The 16,289-nt window shown below is 45.0% G+C and overlaps 1 protein-coding gene across 2 annotated transcripts in view; it reads left to right on the top strand.

Annotated features, from left to right (window-relative positions):
• Positions 1-10,087, top strand: part of Susd1 (sushi domain containing 1) — a 120,270-nt gene extending 110,183 nt beyond the window's left edge. The window contains exons 15-17 of one of the 2 annotated variants that reach the window (XM_052176558.1): positions 1,128-1,167; positions 7,123-7,216; positions 7,557-10,087. In XM_052176558.1, coding sequence (XP_052032518.1) covers positions 1,128-1,167; positions 7,123-7,216; position 7,557 — 135 coding nt within the window. In that variant the 3' untranslated portion in view covers positions 7,558-10,087. The remainder of the gene's footprint in view (positions 1-1,127; positions 1,168-7,122; positions 7,217-7,556) is intronic. The other variant, XM_052176559.1, reaches the window with a different exon arrangement.
• Positions 10,088-16,289: the final 6,202 nt, after the last annotated feature.

The following is a 16,289-nucleotide window of genomic DNA, read 5'->3' as shown; positions in this document are numbered from 1 at the left end:
GTGCATACTTTGCCATCTTTTCTCTGCCCATCACTCAGATTCTCATCTCTTGCTTCTACCGATTTCCTTGCCCCAGCTACTGCAGGGTGAGTTTTATAAACTGTGCATCTGACCCAGGCACAGCAGTTCAATGATCTTCCTGCATCACCTGGCCCCTGTCAGTTTCTCGGTTGAAATGTTTTCAGTTACCTGCTTTGCCCTTTGCTTCCTGTTGTCTTGACATATTTCTTCATTCCTAATTTCAAAACTAGCTTCATGGCAAAATTGAATTATATTCAAAACCTGTGGCTGGTGAAAATGTGTCGCTTGAAAGATGTAATGAGACTGGAGGGGTAGCTCTTTAGCTTCTTCCTCGAGGGAGACCGCAACGAATCCTCAGTCACATTCAAGCATCTCAGCTGTCCCCATCGGCTGCTGTGTGAGTGATAATTACCAGAGGAGGAGATGCCCAGGTCCAGTGAGTTTGTAGGTCTCTTGCTTTTTCTTCTTGCTTACTTCCTGAAAACACATTTTGGGTGAGTGAATTTGCTATGCATCATCCAGAGAGACAAAATATTATCATACCAGCGCTTCCCATTGCTTGTGGATAACACACATCACTACTTCTTGTAGAACCTAGATGCGATCTCAGAATTCTCAGCAGAGTTCTCAGACAGCCCGTGCCCGTTGGTCAGAGCTGGAAGTTAGGAATGATTCTCCTGATAGTCCATTGTCTACTCGTGGTGGACGCTTTCTGAGATCTTTTGAAAACCCACAGAAATGATGTCTAGAGCCTCTCCCATATGTGTGACCCATGCCAGCCTCCTGAACACTGGTGCTCTATGGCTGAATTATGAGATGGAAGAGTTAGGGTTGGGGTTGTGGCTCAGTGGTAAAACCCTAGCCTAGCATGTATGAGGCCATGGGTTTAATCCTTACAACACAAAACATAAGTACACACACTTATAAAAGTTAGAAGGAACTTTAAAGGTTTTCTGGTTCAAATTAGGGTATGAAGAGTCAGGGAGTCAGAGAGCTTTAGCATCTGCAGTATACTGTTTAAACGGTGCCCTGTGTCTCCCATTATACTGTTTAAAATGATGCCCCTTGTCACCTACTTAGATGGACCTCTATTGTTTCCCTTCCAGGTGAGAAGATATTCCTGTGCTGTCTGGGCTGAGGTAAAAGGTAAGGCCATGTTCTCTCTGCATGCTGTCCTTCCCCCATGCTCAATCTGCGGCACCAATCTTATACTGAGGACTTGCTTTAAATTGCCACAGGTGGTGACAGATACACAAGCTAAGATGTCTTCAGAAAAATATAGGCATTCTCATAGGATATGGCATATCTGAGCCATCGCTGAAGAGGCGGGAGCTCACGAAATCATACAGAGACACAAAGGGGACCATCCTTGCTGTCAGCTGCTGTCTCTCCCGTGGCTTGTGTCAACTGGCCTTACTGTTTTCCTCCTGTAGCCATAGGATAGGAGACATGAGCCCTAGACACCCAGATGAGTAACTTCAGTGAGGACAAAGTTTTACACTTTAGAAGAGTTCTTCCTCCTGGCTTGGGTGGCTTTCCATTGGCTGGGTCACCCTGGATTTGAGATAGTGCTCGGTCTATGTTGGGTGTTGTGTGGGTTATGTGGCTTGTTGGGGAGAGAGCAGCAGAGCAGCACTGAGAGGAAGGAAAGATTCTAGTCAAGGTTAAGGGCACTGGAAAGATTGGTCACTACAGAAAGGAGAGCTATAGAAGCCTGAGGCCTGCTGTTTGGCTTACACCATGCATACCCGCACACACACACTCAGCCACATACCAATAATGACAATTGAGTCTAATGGTGGACCACAAATATAGAGGAAGACACAAAAGATTGCATGTCCTGGAGCGTGGTGTGAACCATATATGGCTGAATCCAGCACTTAGGGGCAGAGGTCTGCCTGGGACCCATAACAAGGCTCTGCCTAAAACAGGGCAGGGGGGAATTTGTGTCAGTTAGAGACATAGCTACTCATGTTATTTTGTTTAAGAACGTTCTGTGATAGCCGGACAGTAGTGGCACATGCCTATTCCAGCACTTTGGGAGGCAGAGGCAGGTGAATTTCTGAATTCGAGGCCAGCCTGGTCTACAGAGTGAGTTCCAGGACAGCCAGGGCTATACAGGAAATCCCTGTCTTGAAAAAATCAAAATCAAAATCAAAAAAAAAAAAAAAGAAAGAAAAGAAAAAAGAACATTCTGTGATATTTGCACAATGAGGAATTACATACTGACACATGTGATGCGTAATTATGTTAACAAAAATAATTTATTTACAGAATAGAACTATCCTACATCTAAGGGGAAAAAATAAGACAAAACCCCAAAGGAATGCAGGAAAGAAAGGAACAGAGTTCAAAGGTTGCTTGCTGCACCCAGCTCCAAGGCCGGGAATCCAGGGGTTGCATATTTTTCTTGATCAGATCCAGATGTGCAGCTATGATACATGGAAGACATAATCATTCCCAAACATTAGTATATGACATCAAATGGCAGAAAGCAATGCCCTTGACAGCAGTCACCCCCTGCTGGGTAGATAAAGCCTTGGCTGTCCTGGCAGCAGCCTGAGCATGTGACTTGGTCTGCCTGATGGGACAGTTCTTCAGTCGGCTCCAGATCTGGCTCTTACTGATGAGATATGCGTTTTGAACCTTCCCTTTCCATGAGCAGAGTTTTCAAAGAGGTTGGGAAGCTGCCTCGGATTGAGTAATCACAGATCCTTGGTTGTCAGTCTTCCATTGGCAGGACATTTGTTTAAAAACAATAAGCAGTCAGCCAGGAATTCCATTCATTTGTGCCTAATTCCAGAAACCTTGTTAAATCCATAACCTCTGAGTATGGACCTATTCCTGTCAATAGGCTGAGGAATGCTGTCCATGGCCCACATGTGTCCCGCAAGCTCCTTACACCCCATCCCTACTTCTGAGCATAGCCACAGGAGACAACTGCTGTAGTGGTGAGGCAGCGTGACCTCTCTCAGGATTGTGGTGGATGGACTTTACAATGGGTGCTCTGTTATGGAAAGAAAGAAAGAAAGAAAGAAAGAAAGAAAGAAAGAAAGAAAGAAAGAAAGAAAGAAAGAAAGAAAGAAAGAAAGAAAGAAAGAAAGAAAGAAAGAAAGAAAGAAAGAAAAAAAGAAAGAAAGAAAGAAAGGGAAAGGGAAAGAAAGGGAAAGGAACAGAAAAGAAAGGGAAAGGAAATGAAAGGAAAAGAAAAGAAAAGAAAAAAGAAAAGAAAGAAGCAAACAAACAAAAAGCAAAGATTCCTGTGCTAGCTAGTTTTATGTAAACTTGACACTGTAGAGGAGGGAGACTCAGTTGAGAAAATGCCTTCATATAAGACCAGGCTGTAGGCAAGGCTATAGAGCATTTTCTTATTTAGTGACTGATTAAGAGGGTTGGCCCGTTGTGGGCGGGGCCATCCCTGGACAGGTGGTCCTGGGTTCTATGAGAAAGCAGCTGATGGGGCTGGAGAGATGGCTCAGCAGGTAAGGGCACTGACTGCTCTTCTGAAGGTCCTGAGTTCAAATTCCAGCAAACACATGGTGGCTCACAACCATCTGTTATGAGATCTGACGCCCTCTTCTGGTGTGTCTGAAGACAGCTACAGTGTACTTAGATATAATAAATTAAAAAAATCTTAAAAAAAAAGAATAACAGAAAAAAGAACACACTAGATCATTATTTATTCTTCTGTGTTCAAATGAATGTACCAACTGCTATCTGGATGTGTCCCAAGCCAGGCTGGGTCACGGCATTAATTTATTTATACCGCTTGATGGCAACAGTTGCTTTCTGGGAGTGACCGTACCTGTGTACAGTTTATGTGCCACCGGGCCTAACTTCCTCTTCAGCACCTGTGGCCTTTCTATCAGTAAAAGTTTAAAGCAATGCCTGGGAAACTCCTGAGCAGAGTCTCTGTAGAGAGGAGGGTTCGGGTTCAAACGTATTTACTTTCTCTAAGAATGACTAACAGCACACGAGTTTCTAAGAGAATATTCTGCAGATGATTCAGAAAGAAAATAAAGGATCCCACGGCATGAAACTGGAAGGGAGGGGAACCAGAGAAGGGTAAGACCATAAAAACTGATCATTCAAAGTGGCCACTTGTAAATTTTATTAGGCATTCACAGAGGAAGGAACTGTACAGCCACACCCGGGAGTGCTGCTGTAGGCTTGGAGTTTGTGTAAGATGCGAACAGAAAGACCTGTAGCCAAGGACTGGAAACCAGGCTGGGAGCTAAAACCCAAGTATGCTGTGCAAAATAAAGGGCACTTTCTTATTTCTTTTAAATTCATGCATGTGCCTTGAGTATATGTCATATGAGAGAGGCCAGAAGGGAATGTCAGATCCCTGGAACTGGAGTCACAGGTGGTCATGAGCTGCTGCTTAACAAGGCTGCCGGGACCCGGGACCCGAATTCCACTCATGCAGAAGAGCAGCCAGTGCTCTAAACCTCTGAGTCATCCACATCGCCAGCCGAAGGTCACTGTTTAACACTAGCTTTCAATAGCAATGTCTACCACAAGGAACAGCATGGTTCCCAGCTGGGGTGGATGCTGCTGGTGGATGGCTCTGGGGAAAGCTAGCATCCTCAGTTCCCCTTTGCTTCTGTCCTGCTGCCTTGTGTGTGTGTGTGTGTGTGTGTGTGTGTGTGTGTGTGTTGAGGGGTTGGTATCTTTCCACCTGTATAAAGCACGTCCGAGCAGAGTCACACAATTTTTTAATTAGACAGATAAACAGCTGCAGACAACCTTTGTGAGACCTGGAAGAGAAAGCTAGGGCTGAGCAGTAGACAAGGACTTTGTACAGAGAGGGCGCCACCTAAAAGTGTGCTGAAGGTAGCTTGAAGTCAGGGCCAGCCCAGGTGATGACGGTGACAGCGTTCCTAATGAGTCAGCGTGGAGCATGAGATGCCCTGGGTGTTCTCCCTTTCCTCCTCACGTAGACTCACTCACTGGCTGAGGAAGTAGGGCAGAAAACAGTGTAGTTTGACTTCTGCTAACAGTTAACAATACCCCTGTGGACAGAGTGGGTGATATGAGGGCTGTTCATAGGCCAAGCAATGGGCTGGACAGCAGTGTAACGCCAACATCAGCTAGCTAAGGAGTAACTCCTGATGAATGAATAGCAAATCTAGGACTCACACAGTATGGGCTTCCATGGTCCTTCAGCTCAGTATTTTCATTCATCAAAGAATAAAGTGTGGAGGAAATATGTGGGGAAATTACTGATAACAAAAACTGGAGAAGAAGAAGGGGCAGTTGCATAAAGTACTCAGGGCATAAAAGAACCAGAATCTCTTTAATCCCTGTATCTCCAACACTGTTTTCCCTCCTTGTCTCTGTCTTTGTTCTCAGTCTCTCTCTCTCTCTCTCTCTCTCTCTCTCTCTCTCTCTCTCTCATTTTCTGAATATGAAAGTATAATTTTTTTCTTTTATTGTAATTTTGAGATAGGGTCTTACTGTGCAACCCAGGTTGGCCTCATGATACTCCTGCCTTGACTTCTTAAGTGCTGGGATTCTAGGTGTATATACCACATACCTGGCCAATCCATGTTTTTCTAGAAAGTCTTGTGATAGCACTTTTTGAGACAGTGAATTTTTCTTCACTATTAAGAGTGGTATGTATCATGTCTGTGTTTGCAGGTTCCCTGGACCCCATAGGTTTCCACTGGACTTAAACTGTTCTTAGACTGGTTATAGATATCTGAGCTGTGCTTAATTAGCCTGCCTCCAGCCCTCCCCTGTAAAGGGGGAATATAAAAACTCGTTAGGAGATTTGTGAGTTAATTTTTCATCATGACAACACAGGAAATGAACAAACAGCTTAGGCTTGGCGATGTGATGGGGCTCACAGTTCCAGGGCTGTCTGTCTAGAGTCAGTCAACTCCATTGCTCTGGCCTGAACGAGATAGCTCACCATGGCTGGGTCAGGCTGCTCATCTCTCCATAACCAGAAAGAGGGAAAGCAAGCCCAAGCCAGCCAGCCTCTTCTACTTCTGTCCATCCAAGCCCCCCACCCCTTACTGAATAGTGGTGACCATACTCAGAGTGGGTCTCCCCTCTCTCACAGACACACCCTGGAGCATACTTTCCAAACCCCCCAGGTACCCCTCAACCCAATCGAATTGACGTTCAAGGTTAACTGCCACAGGAGCCTGAGTTAGCCTGTGTGAGATGCTAAGACAGTATGTGCCACACAGAGACAGATCAATACATGTTTTCTAATAAAAACCACACCTTTGATGGAGTCATGAAACTCTAAATTAAGTATCTTGGACCAAGCCTGGCGGTGGTGGCGCACGCCTGTAATCCCAGCACTCTGGGAGGCAGAGGCAGGCAGATTTCTGAGTTTAAGGCCAGCCTGGTCTACAGAGTGAGTTCCAGGACAGCCAGGGCTACACAGAGAAACCCTGTCTCCAAAAAACAAAAAAAAAAAGCAAAACAAAACAAAACAAAAAAAGTCTCTTGGACCAAATGTGCACCACAAATTCGGGTTGTTTTTCAATTTGTAATCAGGGACACCCCGAAAATTTCATATGTGACGTTTCATAAATAAAACACATGTTGCAAGGACTTTTACACGGACTTTAAGAGCCTGTGGGACAGAGTAGAGTGGCACTGTCCTGCTGGTAATGTAGTGAGACGGAAGTGACTGTGCCCAGCAAGAGGCACTAGTTTATATGACCACTGGGACTGACTGACATTTTTGAAGCCTGAGCTCAAATGCTATCAGGATGATTTCTCCACGTGGAAGGAAACGACTTCATAAAATCTATCAATGTGTAAACGGCCCGAGAGTGAGGGTCTGTCTGTTCACAGCGTGCATCACGTAGCTTTGGTGTGTCCACAAGTTTGGTTTACTTTAATATGATCTGGCTTTATGCTTCCTTGTTAGAAATACTTTGAAACTGTGGTTTCCTGAGTCCTGACCGCCACAGGAGCTGTTGGGGATGCAGGCGCACTGTGCAGGCATTCTTTGGATTCTTTGTTAAGTGAAACCCGGGTTCAGGTTAAAACAGAATGTGCACAGTTGGATGTGGCTCTCCCGGGAGGGCAGAGACGGGACGTGCTGTGGGCTCATCATGTGGTTTCTTCCCACAGCCTCATCACTCACAGCGCAGCAGATGGTGGGTGTTGGACTGGGCTCCGTGGCTTTTGTGACCATTCTTGCGTTCCTCTCCTTCTCAGCAGTGTGGTATGTGAGATTGTCACTTTTGAAGAATGAGCGGAATTGGGGGGAGGCCAGGGTAGGAGTCATGGTGGACAGCTGGGCATGAGGGAGGGTCTGGGCACAGGCAGCAGGGAGACAGTGGGGCTGGCCCTGCAGCTGGGAGGAGAAAAAGCAGGCATGGTGATGACCGCCCTATCAGTCCAGCAGGAAGGCTGGTCTCCTGTGCAGCTTCCCTGCCCAGGCCCTGTGGATGTGTGTGTGTGTGTGTGTGTGTATGTGTGTGCTCGCGCTGCGCCCAGGCAGGAAGTGAGGAAACAGCAGGGGTGTGCAGTGTTTGTGCCTTCTCTCCCCTCTCTCTGTCTAGATGGCTGATGTGCTCAGCATGGGAAGCACTTGATGATGCACAGATGCTCTGATGGCTTCTAGGCCCTTTCATCGTGTGGCTCCCATCCTAAGCCCTGGTGTGGGGCTGAAAGTTTCTCCATCCCAGCATGATCTCATTCCTGAATTCAAGATGGCAGCCTGAATTCAAGATGGAATCTTCAAACCCAGGAGCAGTTCATGTGTGTTTCATGCTTTCTGGATCAGTTGTATATCCGTGAACTTGAGACTCATGTCCAATGTAATCCCACAGGCCGCAGACCCTATGAGTCAGGTTCTATAGACATTGGACGTGGGGCTCTGCATCTCCCTTTAACTAGTTCATCTACTAATTAATTCAGGATCGATTCTTCTTAATAGGTAATGAGATGGGCTTAAGTACGGGCTGGAATTTATGAAGGAGGACACTGGATAAAGAGCACTGATATGGCTGGGCGGTAGCAGCACACGCCTGTAATCCCAGCACTCTGGGAGGCAGAGACAGGTAGATTTCTGAGTTCAAGGCCAGCCTGGTACAGAGTGAGTTCCAGGACAGCCAGGGCTACACAGAGAAACCCTGTCTAGGGGGGAAAAAAAGAACACTGATATGAATAAATGTATCAAGCATTTTAGGATCAGCCCTTGGCCTACACCAGAATGTACAATAGCCCGGCCACTCTCTCAGGTTCCCTTCGCGGCTTTGATATAATTCCTATTGTTTGTGTGAGACCAAAAGTGATGTCTGCTTTCCAGAAAAACCCATTCTGTAATTTCTTCCCCATTCTTTTTTGTCCCCCTTTTCTTACCCAGTATCTATAAAATTGTTCTCTGCCTCCCTTGAGATGTCTGGGTTTGGTGGTAATGTAGGACAGTGGGCTGAAGCGGCATCCAATTCATGGTCAGCATCTACATGAATTTTGGGGCATAGGGGACAACGGTGATTAACATACCCTACCTACACCCCAGTAACCATGGCTGAGACCGTGTCATGGCCCGTGAAACAACAGCTACAGGCAGGGCTGGCCTACTCTCCATGTGGATACACAGGTAGAGAGTATTAAGTAACTTTTAAAACCCTTGAGTATTCTTCAACATTTTTCTCTTAAGACAGCTCAACTCCAAGGTTGTGATTTCTCTCTTCTCCCTCCCTCCCTCCCTTGCTAAACATGCACATGAGCATGGGGAAAGAAAAGGGGCGTGGTTACAACCTCAGGGTGGATCACAGAAGAGCATGGATCTAGAACTGCACCAGCAGGACCACGGCTGGTGTGTTCTCTGCTCGGTTGTGGGGTGTTTGTTGGAGACCTGGTACTATGATTTATATGTAATTTGTTTCCACAAAACTCTTGGTGAAATTTGATTGGGGTGGGACTTTTACAAGCTGAATTGAATGTCCAGAGGTACTGGTTGCTTCCTTATGGGACTGGCTTAGTTATCACAAGAGCATGTGTTACTCCTGAGTCTGAAGGTGTTATGCGTTCGCTGTGCTTTGAAGAGACCCTCATCAGAAGTCAGGAAGATGCATGTGCTGTGCTCTTGGGCTTCCCAGGCTCCTGAACCATGAGCCCAAGTTATCGGCTTCTTTGTTCTTTCAAAATCCCTGGTGCTTGGCTACTAAAACACCATCACACTGTTCATACAGCCGCTCTAAGCTGGGGGGCCTGGGGCAAGGGTTCTACTCAACTGGGAAAAAAGTGTTCTGCTCGCTGGGCAGTGGTGGTGCACGCCTGTAATCCCAGAACTCTGGGAGGCAGAGGCCAGCCTGGTCTACAGAGTGAGTTCCAGGACAGCCAGGGCTATACAGAGAAAGCCTGTCTCGAAAAAACCAAATCCAAAAAAAAAGTGTTCTGCTCAGCTGCAGAGGGAGGCAGTGTCCTCGAGGGCAGCTGCTGGCCCTTGCTAGTAATAGAATGCTCTGTCCTTTGAGTAACTAGCCACAGATAGTAATTAAGGACCAGTATTTCCAACAGCTCTCAAATTATTGCAATCTAGGGTAACTGTCCAAGTTGCCCACATGGGGACTTAACATAATTACCATTAAAGGAAGAAATCTCACTGGTTGAGATATATAGATAAAAACAACTTGGGCTTAATAACTGATGAAATGTTAGGGAAACTATCAGCCTGTGGTACAGTGTAGAAATGTAAAAGGAGTTCATCCACAGCTGCAAAAATAGCAAACACATCAGCGCTGTCATTTCCTCTGATTGTTCCAAATTACGCCGCCACCGCCGCGGAGCTGCTCTGTGCACACCCCCAAAGGAGCAGGTGGTGGGTATTTGCAAAGACCTTGATTCATTTCCTGCCGTTCTTCTTAAATGGTTTTCCCACAGTGTGAAGAGAGCATTTTTACACGATAACACCTTCTCCCCTCCTTAATGGGACTCCCAATCAGTGTGCTGAGATGGAGTCCCAGGACCCATGCACTGGAAGGAGAGAACTGATTCCTGCAAGTTGTCCTCAGAACGCCTCTTGTGTTCTGTGGCATGAGCATGTCCTCTCTTCCTCTCTCTCTCTCTCTCTCTCTCTCTCTCTCTCTCTCTCTCTCTCTCTCACACACACACACACACACACACAAAGATAAATGTAATATTAAAAATATAGCTCGAGGGGGGTGAGAGGTTCTTTCCAACCTCAGGACCATTTTGATCTGGCTTTGAATTATCTTCCAGATTGGAAATTGGAATTGAAGTGTGGCTCAGTCATGGAACACACTTGCTTTAGGCTGTTGTGCTCTCTCTCTCTCTCTCTCTCTCTCTCTCTCTCTGTGTGTGTGTGTGTGTGTGTGTGTGTATAATTTGTGAGTATACCCTTAGCTATGTGCAACAGGCACACCTTCTATCTTTACAAGGTTCTGTGTGATAGGAATGTCAAGGGGTTTTGGTCCCAATTTTCAAGGGAGAAAGGGCAGGGTGGTGGTGGCATATGCCTTTAGTCTCAGCACTTGGGAGGCAGAGGCAAGCAGATCTACAGACCTAGTTCCAGGACAGCCAGTGCTATTCAAAGAAACCCTGTCTCAAAATAATAAAAATAAATAAATAAGGAGAAAGAAAGAAAGATAGATAGAAAGAGAAAGAAAGAAAGAAAGAAAGAAAGAAAGAAAGAAAGAAAGAAAGAAAGAAAGAAGGAAGGAAGGAAGGAAAGAAAGAAAGAAAGAAAGAAAGAAAGAAAGAAAGAAAGAAAGAAAGAAAGAAAGAAAGAAAGAGGAAGGAAGGAAGGAAGGAAGGAAGGAAGGAAGGAAGGAAGGAAGGAAGGAAGGAAGGAAGGGAAAAGAAAGAAAAATGAGGGGGACTTAGAAGGGGGGGCCAAGGACAGAGAAACTGGTGCAGGCACGTTTGTGACTTGAGTCTTGCCAGCCCTCGCATAACCACTGAGACTATTTGTAGAATGTATCTTTAGTTTTGGAAAAGCTATGTTTTTATATATCCAAATAACATCATGTCATCTTTAAACTATTATGAGTCTCTGCACTACCTAGAGGATTCTCTATGCCTCTCCTTTGACTGTTCGGTACCTCCCATCACTTCTAGAAGGAGCCACAGACAACCAAGTAAAGGAATGGAGACCAACCCGTTAGGGAAAATGGAACAGTGTTTCCCAGGACCTGGAATTGCTGCACTTGAGGCAGATCCAGAGCAATGTGTTTATATTGAAATTCACCGCAGCTTGGAATAATGTTAATGTTTAAATTATTTAAATTGATCAGTGAACCCTTTTGATTGCTAAACTCTCATTCTGATTTTCAAAATCTTTTACTTTTCAATTCTCGTCTCAGGAGGAAAAAAAACCAATCCACTGGCATAGCAGTCTAAGGACCTTTTGTCTATGACAGTCATTGTCTAAGGCTAAGTCATTGTCTAAGGCCAGGCATTTGTTTCTAAAGGGAAGAAGGGTGTGGTTTTTGTGTTCAAGTTTATGCAGTGATACAATAAAGTAAATCAATTTAAAAAGATTTGTCTTATATGTTTATTTATTTATTTTATGTATATGAGTACACTGCAGCTGTCTTCAGACACACCAGAAGAGGGCATCAGATCTCATTACAAATGATTGGGAGCCACCATATGGCTGCTGGAAATTGAACTCAGCACCGCTGGAAGAGCAGTCAGTGCTCTTAACCGCTGAGCCATCTCTCTGGCCTGTGTGTGAGTATTTTACACACATGTAGAAAATGGCATTACAGCCCCCTGAAACTGGAGTTATGGATGGTGGTGAGGCCCATGCAGGCTCTGGGAACTGTGCTTGGGTCCTCTGCAATAGCAATAAGTGTTCTAACCCTCGCCAACTTTCCAGCTACAGCAAATTCAAAATTTCCATTTTTGAAAGCACTGTATGCAGCTATTACTTAGACTGAATTCGCAGACGTAGGTTGTTGGAAAGAAAACTGTGTGTTTTACATTGAAGTGCACATTGCTGGTGATGTTTCGGGAAGAAGTCAGGTCGCGCTTTCACCGCTAGAAAGCCTCAACTCCAGCAGCTGGTATTGATACTGTTCATTGCCAGGCCTCGGGGAGGTGGGAAGTGGTGTTTTGCTTTGCGTATATCTCTTGACAGTTTCCCATGCTGGCTGGCCCTTTGTAGTTTGGTGTTTGAGAACGATTGCCTTTTTTCTCTGTAAGATACATGTCATTTATTGGTCAAACAAACTCTTTACGGAGCTGCAGAGGTGGCCCAGTAGTTAAGAGCTCTGTACCGACATCCACGTCTAGTGGTTCACAACAGTCTGTACTTCCAGATCCAGGGGAACCCAGTGCCTCTGGTCTCCTTGGAAACCTGCACTCACGTGGACTACCCTCTCCCCACAAACATTTTTTCCCCAAAAAAGCTCTCTATATCATTGTGATTTTAATGCTTACCTGATATATATTTTATTAGCTTTTTTCTAGTGTATCATTTTTAGAAAGGACAGTTGTGGTGGTTTGAATATGCTTGACCCTAGTAGGAGGTGTGGCCTTGTTGGAGTAGGTGTGGCCTTGTTTGAATAGGTGTGGCCTTGAATAAGAGGAAGTGTGTGACTAGGAGGGAGAGGGATTTGAGTCCCTCCTCCTAGCTGCCTGAAAATCAGTATTCTGCTAGTAGCCTTCAGATGAAGATGTAGAACTCTCAGCTCCTCCATACCATGCCTGCCTGGACGCTGCCTTGCTCCTACATTGATGATAATGGACTGAACCTCTGAACCTGTAAGCCAGCCCCAATTAAATGTTTTCCTTATAAGAATTCCCTTGATCATAGTGTCTGTTCACAGCAGCAAAATCTAACTAAGAGAACAATATTGTTTTAAAACTACTTGTGTTATATATTGTCACACAAAGCCTTCATATTTGTAGAATCAATTTTATGTCATTTCCCTTTAAATCGCAGTGAGAACAAAGAATCTTCCATACTATTTGCCCCTCAGTTTTTCTGGGTCAGGAATTCAGAAATAACTTCTGCTATGCTCAGAAGAATCTCCAAACTCAAGGTATTAAATAAAACATAAGCTTTCAAAAATTAAATCTCTAACCTACTAGGAATTGATTTGGGCCTAGGGGTGAGGTGGAGAGACATGATCTTTATCATCGCTAAATGATTTCCACATGTCCAGTGACACACCCCCACCACCCACACCACCCCACCCCACCCCCACCCCCACCCCACCACCACCACACCACCACCACCACCACCACCACCCATCCCCCACCACCACCACCCCCCACCCCCACCCCACCACCACCACACCACCACCACCACCACCACCACCCATCCCCCACCACCACCACCCCCCCACCCCGTTGCCATCTGAAACTTTTTGTTTTATTCTGTTTATCTTCTCTGTGCCACTATGACCTGCTGTAACATTAAGATAGATTTGTAAAAAGTACTAAGCCCCAGCCTCTTTCTGACACTCCACAGAATGCTCTCAGGGTCTTTAAAAGAAAAAACAAAACGCCGGGCAGTGGTGGTGCACTCCTGTAATCCCAGCACTCTGGGAGGCAGAGGCAGGCGGATTTCTGAGTTCGAGGCCAGCCTGCTCTACAGAGTGAGTTCCAGGACAGCCAGGGCTACACAAAGAAACCCTGTCTTCAAAAAACAAAAAACAAACAAAAAAACCAACAAAAAACAAAAACAGATTCATTCATGTATAGGTATTTAGTATACATAAGCTGAAGATTTGCTCAAGTTCCACCATTTTAGTGTTCATACATGAGAGAAAACATGTAACTTTTTTTTATTCTGATTCTGGTTTAATTTGCCTAGCATTATACCCTTCAGTTCCATTCATTTTCTTACAAAGGACACTGTAGTCCTTTTAATTGTGGAACAACACTCTATTGTGTGCCCCCACTTCAGGCTGCTTTTCCATTCACCCGTCCCTCACGTGGTGGTCCTTTGACTCGTAAGCATCTCTTTCAGAAGGTTCACAGTGAGATGTCTTCACTTCCTTTTCAAGCCAGGAGAAACCTGATTGGATAATACTGCTGTTTAGAGGCTGTGGAGAAAACAGGAACTCATTGTTAGTGGGAGTAAAAGATAGAAATGTCAGGGAAGGTAATTCGGCAACATTTATATCATCCCACACGCCTTTGGTCATCTAACCAGACGTTTCGATGTGGGACCTGCCCTGTGAACCAATCTTCACAGGTTCAAAATAAGCATTTTTTTCACTTCTCCATACTTTTAATAGAAAAACTTACCCACAATTCAAATGTCTCTGGGGAAGACACTAGTAGAATCAGTTATGGTATTTCTATATATACAATGACATATTATGCTGCAGTTAAAAAAAAAAGACACAAAAAGTCTAAGCACGGATACAGAGATCTCCAAGATGTATTGTTTTAAGGAGAAAACAAGATGTGTTGGTATGTATGATATGCTATCTTTTGAATAAAAAAGAAACTGAATAAAAATATTAAGTTTTATTTAGTTATATCTTAGTTTTTTCTATGTATGCCCTAAGCAATGTTTGTATAAGTAATCTGTCAAAGTATTTTTCCAAACAAACATTTGTTTTCAGATGTTTATTAAACATTACACACACACACACACACACACACACACATGCACTATCCTTTTTTTCTTTTTACATGGTGAATCGGGGTCTCACCATATAACCTTATTTGGCTTGGAATTTTCGCTTTAGACCAAGCTGACCACAGACTTACAGAGTCTGCCTCCCAGGTGCTGGGATTAAAGGCGTACACCACCACTGCCTGGCGACTCAGAGATTTTAGTGGCTTTTTGCATCTTTGGGAAGGAGATTTGGGGGCGTGCTCATTACAAAGAGTCTACCACACTATTACCGCTCATTTCCTAGGAATCCAAGGATGTCACAGATCACCTGAAGATACAGGCCAGGTAGTGCTGTCTTCTGGTGGGCTGATGTGGAAAGACTGTGCTTGTTGAGTTTGCTGGAAGACTTCATTTCCCAGTGGCTGTACTGATGGAGCCACCAACAGTTTGTTGGCTGTCAGCTGGAGGTTGACCTCATGACCTGCATGCCTCTCCAGCTTCTGGGCCACCTGCTGGTCGCCATGCAGACTTCTGCAACCTGACTGATTATGTCATCAAGGAAAGGTTTGGGAAGGATTAGGAGGTGTGGTCTTATTGGAGGAGGTGTGTCAAAGTGGGCTTTGAGATTTCAAAAGATATCTGCCACCCAGTTAGTCTGTCTGTCTGTCTGTCTGTCTGTTTCTCCGTCTCTCTGCTGGGTGCCTGTGATCAGGATGAAAGCTTTCAACAACTCCTCTGCCACCTTGCCTGCCTGCTGACTGCCATGGTGAGCATGGATTCCAGCCCTCAGGAACCACGAGCCTGGTAAACATTTCCTTTTATAAGTTGCCTTTCAGCATGGCATCTCTTCACACCAATAGAAAAGTAGCTGAGATGGGAAGAGAGGGAGGGGCCGGGCAGCACGAATCACAGAGAAGCCTGCATCGGGTGGCATCTGGCTGTGCATGGAGGACTGACCGTGAAAGGCTGAGGATGTTTACAGGTGACCTGTAACTTGCTTTGCATCTGTCAGCTAGCTTTCGAAGGCCAAGCAGCCAGGTGTTCATCCTCATCGCTTGCCTGTCAGTCAGTTTTCAACAGGCTGGAGTTTTATTGTCTACCTCAGTGGCTACCCAGGTCTTCGCCCTCAACCATAGGGCATTACCATTTTCCCCAAATGATAAGACTGGCATTACTTTTCAATGTTGCCAGAACTTTTAAAACTGATCCTAAAAATTCTTAAATGTGGTACATAGCCACTTGACTACTTTGACTATATAAGACACCTGCTCTGCATAATTGTTGGCACGGCCAACCACCACAATGTTCATTGGTAAACTAGAGGGGAAACATGCTGTTTGAACAACAGAAAGGACTTATTTCATGCGGATATTATCCAGGTGACAGGCTGAGTCTAAGGAGAAGAATCTAGTCATCACACACACACACACACACACACACACACACACACACACACACACCAGTGCTTTCCAGCGAAGCTCAAAAAGGCTCAGATCTCAAGGAATTATTCCAGTTTCAAGGAGACTCTGCAGAGAACCGCTGCAGAGGTGATAAAGATCTCTTAGGGTCTCCTGGGTTATTTTCCTAAGGCACCTTGTGGATACTTAGTAAAGAAAACAGATTTTAAATCGCTCCAAACACAGAGGTGCACAGCAAAGGAAATCATAGTTTAAGTCAGAGCCCTCTTAGGTTTTGGTATGACTCCAAACTCAATATTTATGTTACATGCTCTGAGAGGCCAGTG

The sequence above is a fragment of the Apodemus sylvaticus genome, chromosome 3, assembly GCF_947179515.1.
Source record: "Apodemus sylvaticus chromosome 3, mApoSyl1.1, whole genome shotgun sequence".
Taxonomy (NCBI): domain Eukaryota; kingdom Metazoa; phylum Chordata; class Mammalia; order Rodentia; family Muridae; genus Apodemus; species Apodemus sylvaticus.
This window is presented reverse-complemented; position numbering and strand designations above follow the sequence as displayed.